This window comes from Oncorhynchus mykiss, chromosome 8, assembly GCF_013265735.2.
Source record: "Oncorhynchus mykiss isolate Arlee chromosome 8, USDA_OmykA_1.1, whole genome shotgun sequence".
Classification (NCBI taxonomy): Eukaryota; Metazoa; Chordata; class Actinopteri; order Salmoniformes; family Salmonidae; genus Oncorhynchus; species Oncorhynchus mykiss.
Genome location: NC_048572.1, coordinates 33,680,968 through 33,693,433, shown reverse-complemented (window position 1 = coordinate 33,693,433; position 12,466 = coordinate 33,680,968). Strand labels below are relative to the sequence as shown.

The following is a 12,466-nucleotide window of genomic DNA, read 5'->3' as shown; positions in this document are numbered from 1 at the left end:
CTACTGCACGGCAAGAGGTACCGGAGAGCCAAGTCTGGGTCCAAAAGACTCCTTAACAGCTTCTAGCCCCAAGCCAGAAGACTGCTGAACAAGTTATCAAATGTTGACATGGACTATTTACTTTTTATTACATTTTTTACTTTAGTTTATTTAGCCAATATTTTCTTAACTCTATTTCTTGAACTGCATTGTTGGTTATGTGCTTGTAAGTACACATTTCATGGTAAGGTTGTACCTGTTGTATTCGGCGCTTGTGACAAATAAAATTTGATTTGGGGAGTTTCTCACATTCTTCTTTGTAGATCCTCTCAAGTTCTGTCAGGTTGGATGGGGAGCGTCACGGCACAGCTATTTTCAGGTCTCTCCAGAGATGTGCGATCGGGTTCAAGTCCGGGCTCTGGCTGGGCCACTCAAGGACATTCAGAGACTTGTCACTAAGCCACTCCTGCATTGTCTTGGCTGTGTGCTTAAGGTCGTTGTCCTGTTGGAAGGTGAACCTTCGCCCCAGTCTGAGGTCCTGAGTGCTCTGGAGCAGGTTTTCATTAAGGATCTCTCAGTACTTTGCTCCATTCATCTTTCCCTTGATCCTGACTAGTCCCCCAGTCCCTGCCGCTGAAAAACATCCCCACAGCATTATGCTGCCTTCACTGTACCTGGCACCATCAATCTTGGTTTCAAACTTGGTTTCATCAGACCAGAGAATCATGTTTCTCATGGTCTGAGAGTCTTTAGGTGCCTTTTGGCAAACTCCAACCGGGGTGTCATGTGCCTTTTACTGAGGAGTGGCTTCCTTCCATCTGGCCACTCTACCATAAATGCCTGATTAGTGGAGTGTTGCAGAGATTGTTGTCCTTCTGGAAGGATCTCCCATCTCCACATCTCTGGAGCTCTGTCAGAGTGACCATCGGGTTCTTGGTCACCTCCCTGACCAAGGCCATTCTCCCCCGATTGCTCAGTTTGTCCGGGCAGCCAGCTCTAGGAGGAGTCTTGGTGGTTCCAAACTTCTTCCATTTAAGAATGATGGAGGCCACTGTGTTCTTGGGGACCTTCAATGCTGAAAAAAAAAATTGTACCCTTCTCCAGATCTGTGCAAAATCCTGTCTCGGAGCTCTTTGACCTCATGGCCTGGTTTTTCTCTGACATGCACTGTCAACTGTGGGACCTTCTATAGACAGCTGTGTGCCTTTCCAATTAATGTCCAATCAATTGAATTTACCACAGGTGGACTCCAATCAAGCTGTAGAAACATCTCAAGGATGATCAATGGAAACAGGATGCACCTGAGCTCAATTTCAAGTCTCATAGCAAAGGGGTCTGAATACTTACGTAAATAAGGTATTCCTGTTTTTTTATTTGAAAAGAATGTGCAACAATTTCTAAAAATCTGTTTTCACCTTGTCATTATGGGGTATTGTGTGTAAATTGATGAAGATTTTTTTTTTAAAATCCATTTTAGAATGAGGCTGTAACGTAACAAATGTGGAACAAGGGAAGGGGTCTGAATACTTTCCGAATGCACTGTATGTGTGAGTGTGTTACAGCTCCATAGATACCGGAATTAGAACAATAAACATGGGTAAATCATGCACTGTACAGCCAGCTTAATCCGGGCAGCGGCTGGAATCCAACATCGTATCATGAACAGGACTGTTAATTCACTTCACTTCAGCAGAGTGGATCTAGATCCTAGCCAAATGTTAAGCCCACGAAGCAAAGCCTGTTACATAAAATGGGTTTTTATAGTCTTTAAAGCAGAAATGACTTTGAAATCGTCTCTAGTTGCTGTTGGCTTGTCTGTCACAGCAGAAACAGCAGGTTGCTGCAGCAGATTAGACCACCACACAATTCATTTCACAGAGTCATTTAATAATTGATGGTTTTAAAAATGGCCCCAAAAGAAATGTTAAAAGTTAATTTATCACATAATGTTTTTGTAATATATTCTCAGTCCCCTGGGCTAGAGGAGCCGACTAAAAGTAGGCTACCACTTTGATATTATCAACATTACCGGTTATTCCATTATCCATGGTAGCACTGTCTGCTACTGTTACGATGTCCATGGGGCAGACAGACCACAGAGTCTGGCACAGATAAGGACAGTACAGTTGCAGCATGTGTCTCTTCATCCAGACACATGATATATATTTTGTTCACTTTTATTTAACTGGGCAAGTCATTTAAGAACAAATTCGTATTTACAATGACGGCCTAACGCTTGGCCAATTGTGCTCCCAATCACGGCCGGATGTGATACAGCCTGGAAATGAGAGAAAGAGAGAGAGCAAGAGAGAGAGAGCAAGACATGAAAAACAGTGAGTCAGTGTTTACCTCCATGGCGAGCGCGGCGGTCTGCTGGTCGTAGTGGTTGAGGAGATTGGGCATGAAGGTGGAGTTATAGGGCAGGCCCTGACACATGCGCAGGGTGATAGGTTCACAGGTGAACATGCTGTGGCTCCCAGCAGCAGACTCCATGGGGATGGCTTCTACCACCACTGCTGGAGCCATCAGCATGGACACACACAGCACCCACAGGAGCCCCATGGTCCCCGCAGGCAGGGTCAGGGACAGGGGTAAGGAGGGACCCAGGCTGGACACAGGTACAGTCCGAATGATCACCCTCATTCACAAAGGTTGGCGCAAGAGAGAGAGCTCACGCGTGGTACAGGTAATTGACAGTCAGGGGAGAGACTGGTCCTGTTCCTGGTCTCAGAGAGTGACAGTCTGTGTGCGTGGGTATAATCCAAGATGGACGCCATGGCTGAGGCTGGCTGTTTCCATCTCCCTCTTGAGTCATAGGAGCTCCATCACCTGACCATGAGTCCTGGCGTTGGGTGTTGGACCACTTCTCACCAGGTCGCTGTGCTTATACACAGAATATGAACAATGATTAGGATCAGAGAGTGGATCCCTGCAATAAGTGTAGATGTCAAGGGATCTGGGGGGAGAATAGAGAGGGGAGATAATACATGTTTACAAAATGTAAACAATTGCAAATGCGACTACAATTAATGATGCATCTTAACACAATATTTTAAGAGGCACATTATGAGAAATGATGCTTTATTATCTATTCATGGGGATTATAATCTGGTATGTGGGTGGATATTGAATGAGTGAATTAGTGCACCAATTATATTTCTGTAGTAGCTTAACGGCACCATAATAGTAAAGTTATAGCAATTTGCATTATATATTGTCTCTTTAAATACGCACACACCCTGTTGCAAGATAATTATTCGCCAGAACCTATTTTCCACAGCATCCATTACCACTAACAGACCATGCACTTTCAAATATGACACGTAAAAACAACCCCTGAAACATTTCAAACAATATGTGACATTTCACAATTGAATATACTGATAGTGGCTTGCACTGTAGGCAAATGACTGTGCGTAATAGCATTTACTGGCGTCTTCGGCAGGATTGTTGCGCATTACATGCTTAGAACCATGTTACAAAACTACCGGTAAATAGACACAACAGTGATGACATGAAACTATATTAGTATATATATGTCAAAGGCAGCTGGTCACTCCTCCGACAGCGCCTGGTGGATAAACACATTTTATCCGACAAAAGTAAACATTTTATGAAGCAGAACAAAAGATGACGGTTGGGCTACTTAATCTCAACTGATACTGACCGTATGGTGACTAGTCGACCTAAACTGAATCTCTCCAGGCGTATCCCGATGATTTAACGTTACTACGATCCAGCCGTGTTGCCAATACATGTGTCCGCAATTCTGTAACAGAAAATATCTAGGGGAGTGCCAGAAATATATCATAAAATAAGACGATTTTACCTTTCTGTCGGGAAGATTAATTCACGTGTTGGGGTCTTCGCCGCTCCTCGAGGCCGTAACAATGAGTGAATAGCCCACTCCTCTCCTGCTCCCTCTCTCCCTCCTCCTCGCCCAGCAGGTTTACAACCGATGGCCTCGAAGAGCGAGAGCGCGCATTAAACACAGACGCGCAGCCAACTGAACTCAAATGCTTGCCTTTTCAGTTTTGAAATGACAAAATGATTGGTTTGAATGAGGTTCACACCTGTGCGCACTGAAGCCCTACATCTACAAGGAATAAAATACAAATGGAAAGACGTGAGAAAAATGTGGAGAATATAGGCTATGAAGTCATCAAACTCCCTGAATGGCAAAATGTGTTGCAAACTAGACAAAATCCGTATCGTGTGTGCAACATGCTCTGCGTGATTTGCAACATTGTGAACGGTGACATTGTACCCACTGAAACCACATGCATGCCGCACCTTGTGTGTGCGAATTGCATTTCGGTGGCAACAGCGCCACCCTTGTGTGTCAAGCGGTGTTTGCGTCGCTCATGTCGTTGCTCTTGACTACGCAAAGCGGCGACGGTGACAACGTTGGGTGGAGAAGGAGAGGGGGAGGTGCACCCCACAGTACACCCATTACTATGGAAACAGGTAAACTGTACGAGCGCTTGAAGAACAAAGTGACATGTACTGGTAATCCTATGGACAAGATACGAATACATAACACTGAGGATTCGTGATTGGGATGATAACTATGCTTGCTTGCTTCATGCATCATAGGCCGGAGGAGATTGATGGTAGGACTTTTCCACTAGTCTAGTGGACCATCCACATCTGTAATATAGAGAAAGCAGAGCTAGTAATTGTACAGGTATCTTATGTAGGTTTTATGTGACTGTTCATTGACTGACTAGGACTGCTTGAGCTACTCTAATTTAATGAGTGAATAACGCAAATAAATACACATGCGATAGCCCTAAACAATGACGATTCACTTCAATGCATCTACCAGGTGATGCAATCTTCTTCTCCCTCCACACAGATCTGACTTGTTGCGGATTTGTAGCAGCTGAAAGATGTCCTTTGCACCGAGGACCTCACTAACCTCAGCCAAGATGACCTCACTAACCTCGGCCAAGATGACCTCACTAACCTCGGCCAAGATGCAGACCAAAATGAGTGCCTGGACACCTCTTAACCACCAGCTGTCTAATAACAATGTAAAGGTGACCTCTAATCTTTATAATAATCCAGTTTTAATGTAATCTTCTACTTAGATTAAACATCTCTCTCCTTTAGGTGTTTGAAGAGCGAAGAAACCTGCTGGGAAAATGGGTAAGTGGGCCTCTAAAAATTGGAAGGTTAAAAATTGCTAAAATATTAACCATGGAGAATAGGTTAGACATACAACAATGCAGCCAGAACCACATAAGCAATCTTTTTACAGCTTTTCTACTTTATTTACCCCCATCTGAAGAAGGTGCTTGTTTGGGGGCGGCAGGTTGCCTAGTGATTAGAGCATTGGGCCAGTAACCAAATGGTTGCTGGATCAAATCCCCAAGCTGACAAGATAAAAAAAATCTGTCATTCTACCCCTGAACAAGGCAGTTAACCCACTCAATGTAAATACGAATTTGTTCTTAACTGACTTGCCTAGTTAAATTAAAAAATAAATGACATCACTTAAGATCAACTGATGCCATCCCTGTGTGTCTGTTAGTTTGACAAGTGGAGCGACGGCCAGAGGAAGGCGGTTCTACAGGACTTTTTCTCGCGGTGTTCAGTGGGCCAGCTGCGTTTCCTCCGTCAGAACCTGACCAAGAGGGTTCCAGAAGAGAACCTAGACTTCACCTCTGTCCTGCCCAGAGTTCTCTCTCTCTATGTCTTCTCTTTCCTCGACCCCAGGAGTCTTTGCAGGTGTGCACAGGTAGGTACAGTAGGGAGGTAGGCAAGGGTGTTTCTGGTCTTGTTCATATATGTAGCAGAAATTGAACAGTAAACAAGTTATGTGACTGAAGATTGTGTAGCTATTTTATTTTAAATTGAGACACTCTCTCATTCTATAATAATAGGTTCCTAGCTATATTCACCCAGTCATTTCAGCATCATACATATGCTTTTAGGCACCACATTACAACACTTAAATGTGTGACATGTCCTGGCCCATTTTAGCGGTACCTGTGTACCTGTGTTGGCAGGTGAGTTGGCACTGGAAGGGTATAGTTGAGTTGGACCAGCAATGGATGCCCAAGTGTCTTAAACTGGGCTGGTGCATCAACTTTGCTCCCACACCATTTGAACATGGGGTCTGGAAGAGACACTACATAGAGACCGTACTGGAGCTCCACATCGGCAAACCTAAGGTGAGTGACTGGGGGCCTGGACAGTGTATAAAACTACCTGCACGGAACAGACACCATTTCTGTGTGTTCAGACTCTATCACAGCAGGAGTTCATTGTCCCCGAGGTGACGTCCATAAACAGTGTGACGTTTGACCAATCAGAGAGCTTCCTCAGAGAGGTGCGATCCGCACACCCCGTCCAGCAAGAGAGGAGCGGTGGCGGCACCACGAGGTGGTCAGGAGGGTCCCAGCTGAAGGGGCTACCCCCGTGGAGGGGTGCAGACAGACACCCCACTGACACCGTGCGATTCAATTATCTGGAAAATCTGGACCCCATAGAGCACGCCCACCAAGCGTAAGACCACTTCCTCTAGTATGTAGTTAGTATGTGTGTGTGTGTGTGTGTGTGTGTGAGTAGTAAAAAGTACATCAGTCTTGAAATACAAAGCATTTACCAAACCAATGCATTCCTTCCCAAATGAAAGCACAATCAACTCTTATTTGCCCCTGAGGCTATAAATAAAGTATAATATTGAATTGAACAATCAGACATTGGTTAAATCAGCCTATGAATTCCAATGTAACTTGGCCTGGTGTTCCAGTGACAAAGGTCTGTTTTCCAGAAAAGTGAAGAGCAGAGGGGTCTTCAACACATACAATGAAAATAAGAAAGAGCTGTCTGCATTCAATTATAAACTGCGCAAGGCAAAGTCATTGGTAAGCACCTCTCATCAGAATATGACCAGTCTGAAAGACCCTGTCTTGGATAACAGCCAAGGGAATGCTTAGAATTCCCAGGAGACACACACCAAGAGACATAATGCATATTGAACAGACTTCACATGGAAATTCATGTAAATGCGTTACCCAGGGGGACTCTCTCTGTGTGTGTGTGTGTGTGTGTGTGTGTGTGTGTGTGTGAGTGAGGACAAAAACGCTGTTGCTGCTTCAGGGGAGGAGGAGAGGGAACACTGTCATTGAACATTCTAAGTGTTTCCATTTACAGAAATACCACACATTTTATCAGCCGAAATACCAAACTAAAAGAGAAAACACACCTAAATATATTGTTACAGAATACAATAAGAGGACTTCACATATCGTGTCATCTTGCAACTTAGACACACACAGATTGGGACAATACGGACTGTATAACATGTAGGCATGCATCAAAATATACATAGTTTGCATCTGTTCTTCTCCCTCTTAGATGTTCCTGTCCTTGGACCTGACTCCAGGTTCGGGTTCTGGAGCAGGACAGCAGAAGCAGAACCGGTTCCGCCCCCAATGGGCCACACAGAGCCTAGAGTACCCTGTCACCAAGGCAACAGCCAAGAGCCTGTCGCGGTCGAGCCAATGGAACGCTGGGATACGACCTAGTCCTGTGAGGCCAGCGGTGCCCAGGCTCAGTCAGGAAGGACTGAGGGCATCAATGAGGACAAACAGGAGTACTCCTAGTTAGAAACATCTTTCCCTCCCTTCCTTCCTCCTTTTCTTCTTTCCTACTTTCCTTAAATCTGTCCATCGCACAGGACACACAGGACCACGCCTAGTAAGACAATAGATGACCAATCCTTTCAATGTACATTCTTGGTTGAACTAACAGAATGAGCTCTCCATCAAAAAGGAAACTTGTGTCCAAGGAAACACGTGACATGACATTCTTACTCAATTAATGCTTTCTTTCACTGCGTGAATGTTCTGTATCATGTATGATGTATAATTGACTTACATGGTTTGAGGTTTCAGCAGCACCACTGTTTGAGGGACGGAGGATACCAGCGACCAGTGGTGGATCAGACGAGTGAACTATATCGCCACCCTGTGGAGCACGTTAGTACTGTAGCACAGACGTTCTGCATGCCTACATGTTATACAGTCCGTATTGTCCCGCAGCAGCGGTGCTCAACTGGAGTCTGACCAATGTTCCCTCTAGTTTTTTTTTTTTGGGGGGGGGGGGGGGGGGGGGGGGGGGGGGGCTGAGCATATTTTTGGTCTTGTGAGCAGGAACTTCAACATTGTGAGAATTTTGTGCAACTTCCGGCGCGCGTTTACAGTGAGCACTGAGGCTGTACCCATACAGTTTTAGACAATGGGCCAAATAGGTGACTGTAAATTGCCTTGGGTTGTATGATGCAAGAAACCCCTTTACAAATAACAATTAATTATTACCATACAGAGAATTAGACAGTGTACGCTACCCCTCTGCCTATTGGCTTATTTGCATATTCAAGCCTGTCTCAAAATACAACTCTGCCCCTTTAATTAAGACAAGCTTTTTACCAGACTGACTTTTTAAAGACATGTTGAAATGTAGCCTACACGTTTTGTGCTTCTGTAGGAAGCTGGAACGCCCCATTGCTGACCTATACTTATCTATAAGTGAGCTAACTAGCAAAGAATATCAAGAAATGTGCACACGGGCGGCTCAGATCTGAAAAGCGCATTCACTCTACTCCATGCGCTCTGGCTACAACAAAATCAGACTCAATCTTGTAAAATTAGGTTTGTTGCATTGAAAAGGGGCTGATATGTTGATTCGATCACAGAAAAAACGTTGATCTATATATTGCAAACTAATTGGGCGAACTCAGTGAAGTTCAATCTCTTGCATTTCTTCTGCGCAGCAGTCCTGGAGGAAATGCGCGCACAGTTTAGAAGGAACATTGGTCGAGTGGTTAGAAATCGGTCGCGGGTGTCTGATTAAATACAATTATTGTTTTGGGGTGACGAATAAAAGACTTCAGTCTGCACTTAAACTACGAAAGCCAGGTAAAGGTTGTAGAAATCATTTAAAAAAAAATGTATCTCAATATCGAGCTATTTAGCAGATTTGGTTGATTTTGTGGTCTCAAACCAGTTAGCATACACACGTTTATCAATCATGGGTCAAATTAGTATTGACAATAGAACATGTGGGAACGTTGTTACCTTGTCATATACATTGCTACATCAATATAGCGTTACAAATACTTCTCCAGGTGGCTTTTTTTAGTTCTAATATTGGGTTGTGACCGAGACAACGGGTACCAATTTGGGCCCGGAGAAAAAAAACAGTTGAGAAGCACTGGTACAGAATACAGAGGACGTACAATACTGATAACAGTACTATACATACTGAAGTAGTGAGAATCAGAAGAGAAGCCGTTCAACCAAACAGTACTGGGAAGATGGAACTGAGAAGTGTACTCTTGATTTTACATCAAATCATGTTGACGTACATTTCCACTAAGTTGAATTATGACAACACAATCTATGGACATGACTATATAATTTGATGTTTGGTATGGAAAAATGTCAATAAAATATTCATGACGACAAAACCAGGTGCAGAAAATGTACCAGTTTAATTTTCGGTTCACACATCCATTCAATATAAAGCAAAAGCCATTTATAAGAAACATTGAACCAACGTTCCAAACCATTAAAAAGTATTGTCAGTTAAAGCAAATCCAACTACTATTCAAATATCTCAATATTCAACACAGCTTGCATACAACACACAATAATAATAATAATAATAATAACAACAACATGTATTGTGCTGAAGACATTGTGTAGTTCAATACTGATAGAAGTTTGATGGAAATCTTTTTTTGGAATTAAACCTTCGAAACATCCTCAGTATATGGCTTGTATGGTGCACATTTAGCTTGACATTTGACAGGTCCACCACATACAGTATTCATCCATTGCATATATACATTGCATCCATCACACACAAAAAGTATGGCTCACACTTGTCAAAGTGCATTATGGATCACCAGACAATATAGAAAATAAACAATTAACATGAATGTCAAAATCCGTGGAGGTTATGACCTGTTTCATTTTTTTCTTAAACGTTTGTTAGTAGCATTGCATGTTATCACGATGAGTAATGTTACAGAGATGCATTGAGTAAGGATTTTAGTGAAGCTTGGATGGACAAACAGATATTCACTGTGTGGATTTTAAAACTCTATAATAGCCCTTCGTCTCATTTCACATTAACACTGTGGATCCTAATAATTTACTGTAGAATTACATACACTTAATTCATAATTCTCTGAGGTCGGTGACTATTGCTGACTTCGGGACAAGAAAAGGCACAAGACAGGCTACTTCAGTCTAGCATAAAAAGCCCATTGACGGTTGTAGGGTTGTGGGTTTCTCTAATAAGGAAAATATGAACAGGACACATTTGTAAAGGCTTGGCCATTGTTTAGTAGCCCGAGTGCCCGTCTGTGCCATCATGCCAACTCCCTGCCACTCATTGTCAAGTGAAATGTTTGGCTTGACAATGACCTCATGCCAGTTGGCAGGAGCACAAACTGATCTGGGACCAGGCTAATTGTTTGCATGCTGCTCAACATGACATAGGCCAATTAGGCTGCGTTAACACCAGCAGACCAAATCTAATCTTTTTCCACTAAATTGGTCTTTTGACCAAATCAGCTCTATTGCCAATAATTGAGCAAAACATCAGAATTGGGCTGCCTGTGTAAACAGCCATAGTCTAAAATGGTTTCATCTCTGCATTTCCCTATCATAAAAAAAAAAGCTTCAATTCCACATACGTCTGGACAGACAGGATCGAGACAGCAGCACAACAAGTTAACGCAGATTTTCTTCCAAGTCATTAAAAAAAATAAAAAATCAATAACAAGCGATTGTGACCTTTACCAAACAACCGTTTCTCCAATTCCATAGAACACCACATATTTCCAGAACAAAAGCCACTCACAATCCTGACATTTTGTAGATAACTTTCCAATATCGTTCTCCTGTTAATAATTAGATGAATATTATTCACCACTGAACCAAGTCAAAAAGATAGACATCAGTGTATACATGCTGATTGAGCTTTGAGAATACTCCTATAATGCCCCTTTGGTCAATGTTCATTAGCATGAAACAATGCTGCACACACACACAAACTACTCAAAAAAAGGGCAACACAAATTACACAGGGGTCAACACCAGTCTGAAATTGACATATTTAATCAATCATCAAACCAAGATATGGAGTGTAGATTTAATCTTGGAGTGCCTCCAAACAAAATCAGTGACACAAATATATTTGCACATTCGGATGTACGTAAGAGTATAGGAGCGAGCGACAAGGCCTTATTCGACAGAATGGTACTTTGTGTGTACTGAAATGATGACTGCTGCGAGTACATTTTTCAACGCTTACACCAACGGTGAGGGAACGAGTACACTTCAGGTAGGAGGATAGAGAATGGGACCACAGTCAGACGGAGGCGTTACTCGTCCTTAAAGAGGATAAAGGAGAACAACTAGGAGAAAAGGCTCACCAGAATCACCGCTATCCTACTACCAGAGTAGAGATCTAAAAAAAGGAAGGAATTGTTTTTGCCACTGCGTGTCACTTCAAAAATAACCATGACTTAATTTGTATTGAAAGCTGCTTCTTTGAGCAATGGACTTCTGTTAGATACAAAAAGGAACACACCTGATACATGAAAAATAAAGAAAACTAAACGACATACTGTATCCTCATCCTCCTGCCACACAGGCTCAAACACTTGGGGCGGCAGGGTAGCCTAGTGGTTAGAGCGTTGGACTAGTTGAAGCGTTGGACTAGTTAGAGCGCTGGAAGGTTGCAAGTTCAAACCCCCGAGCTGACAAGGTACAAATCTGTCGTTCTGCCCCTGAACAGGCAGTTAACCCACTGTTCCTAGGCCGTCATTGAAAATAAGAATTTGTTCTTAACTGACTTGCCTAGTAAAATAAAGGTAAAATAAAAAATAAAAAAAATTAATTTGGTTGATTGGTTTATTTCTTATGGCACCGTCACTTCCTTGCCAACGAAGCACAACAACGTCCGCCAACTTACCGAAACCACTTCAAAATGAAAGCCATCACCCCCCACCGATGCTTCCCCTCGCTAAATTCCAAACCAACCTCTAGTCCCTACAGGCACTCCTGTAGATCTGATAGGTTTGAACAATCTTCCCCTTGCCTTCTGATAGACTAGGTGGAATTTGCGCCATATTGCTTACACCCATCCAATCATCCCGATCTACAGAGATGGATAAGGATTGGGTAGCATGGTCTCAGGTCAGTTTGTGCCGTCCTGCCAACATTGAACCACCACAGGCGTTAGGAAGACAGCGCAAAGTGATCTGGGACCCGGTTCGACATCAATTCGGAATTCAGCTTCTGTTGACAACGAACCACCAATGAAGCTCCTTTCATTCGCCCGCTCCCTCATAGGAACCAACCGGAGTGCTTGTTTCTTCAAGTGCTGCTTGCCAAGCTCAGTTCGTAAGGCTGAAAGGTATATCCACAATTTGTGCTTCCAACAAAAATTACAGTATAGC

The 12,466-nt window shown here is 43.1% G+C and overlaps 2 protein-coding genes across 6 annotated transcripts in view; one reads left to right on the top strand and one right to left on the bottom strand.

The window, feature by feature from the left end:
- The window catches only part of fzd3a (frizzled class receptor 3a), a 30,422-nt gene extending 26,202 nt beyond the window's left edge, over nt 1-4,220 (bottom strand). Inside the window, exons 1-2 of one of the 5 annotated variants that reach the window (XM_036985360.1) lie at nt 3,809-4,220; nt 2,329-2,935 (exon numbers count right to left, since the gene is read on the bottom strand). In XM_036985360.1, coding sequence (XP_036841255.1) covers nt 2,329-2,622 — 294 coding nt within the window. In that variant the 5' untranslated portion in view covers nt 2,623-2,935; nt 3,809-4,220. The other 4 variants (XM_036985362.1, XM_036985364.1, XM_036985361.1 and 1 more) reach the window with 4 other exon arrangements.
- Nucleotides 4,221-4,381: 161 nt separating this feature from the next.
- On the top strand, nt 4,382-8,065 carry LOC110529832 (F-box only protein 16). Its single transcript, XM_021612410.2, has 8 exons — nt 4,382-4,592; nt 4,838-5,015; nt 5,095-5,130; nt 5,516-5,722; nt 5,994-6,158; nt 6,230-6,492; nt 6,761-6,854; nt 7,348-8,065. The coding sequence occupies exons 2-8, from the start codon at nt 4,872-4,874 to the stop codon at nt 7,597-7,599; spliced, it is 1,161 nt and encodes a 386-aa protein (XP_021468085.2). The 5' UTR covers nt 4,382-4,592; nt 4,838-4,871; the 3' UTR covers nt 7,600-8,065.
- Nucleotides 8,066-12,466: the final 4,401 nt, after the last annotated feature.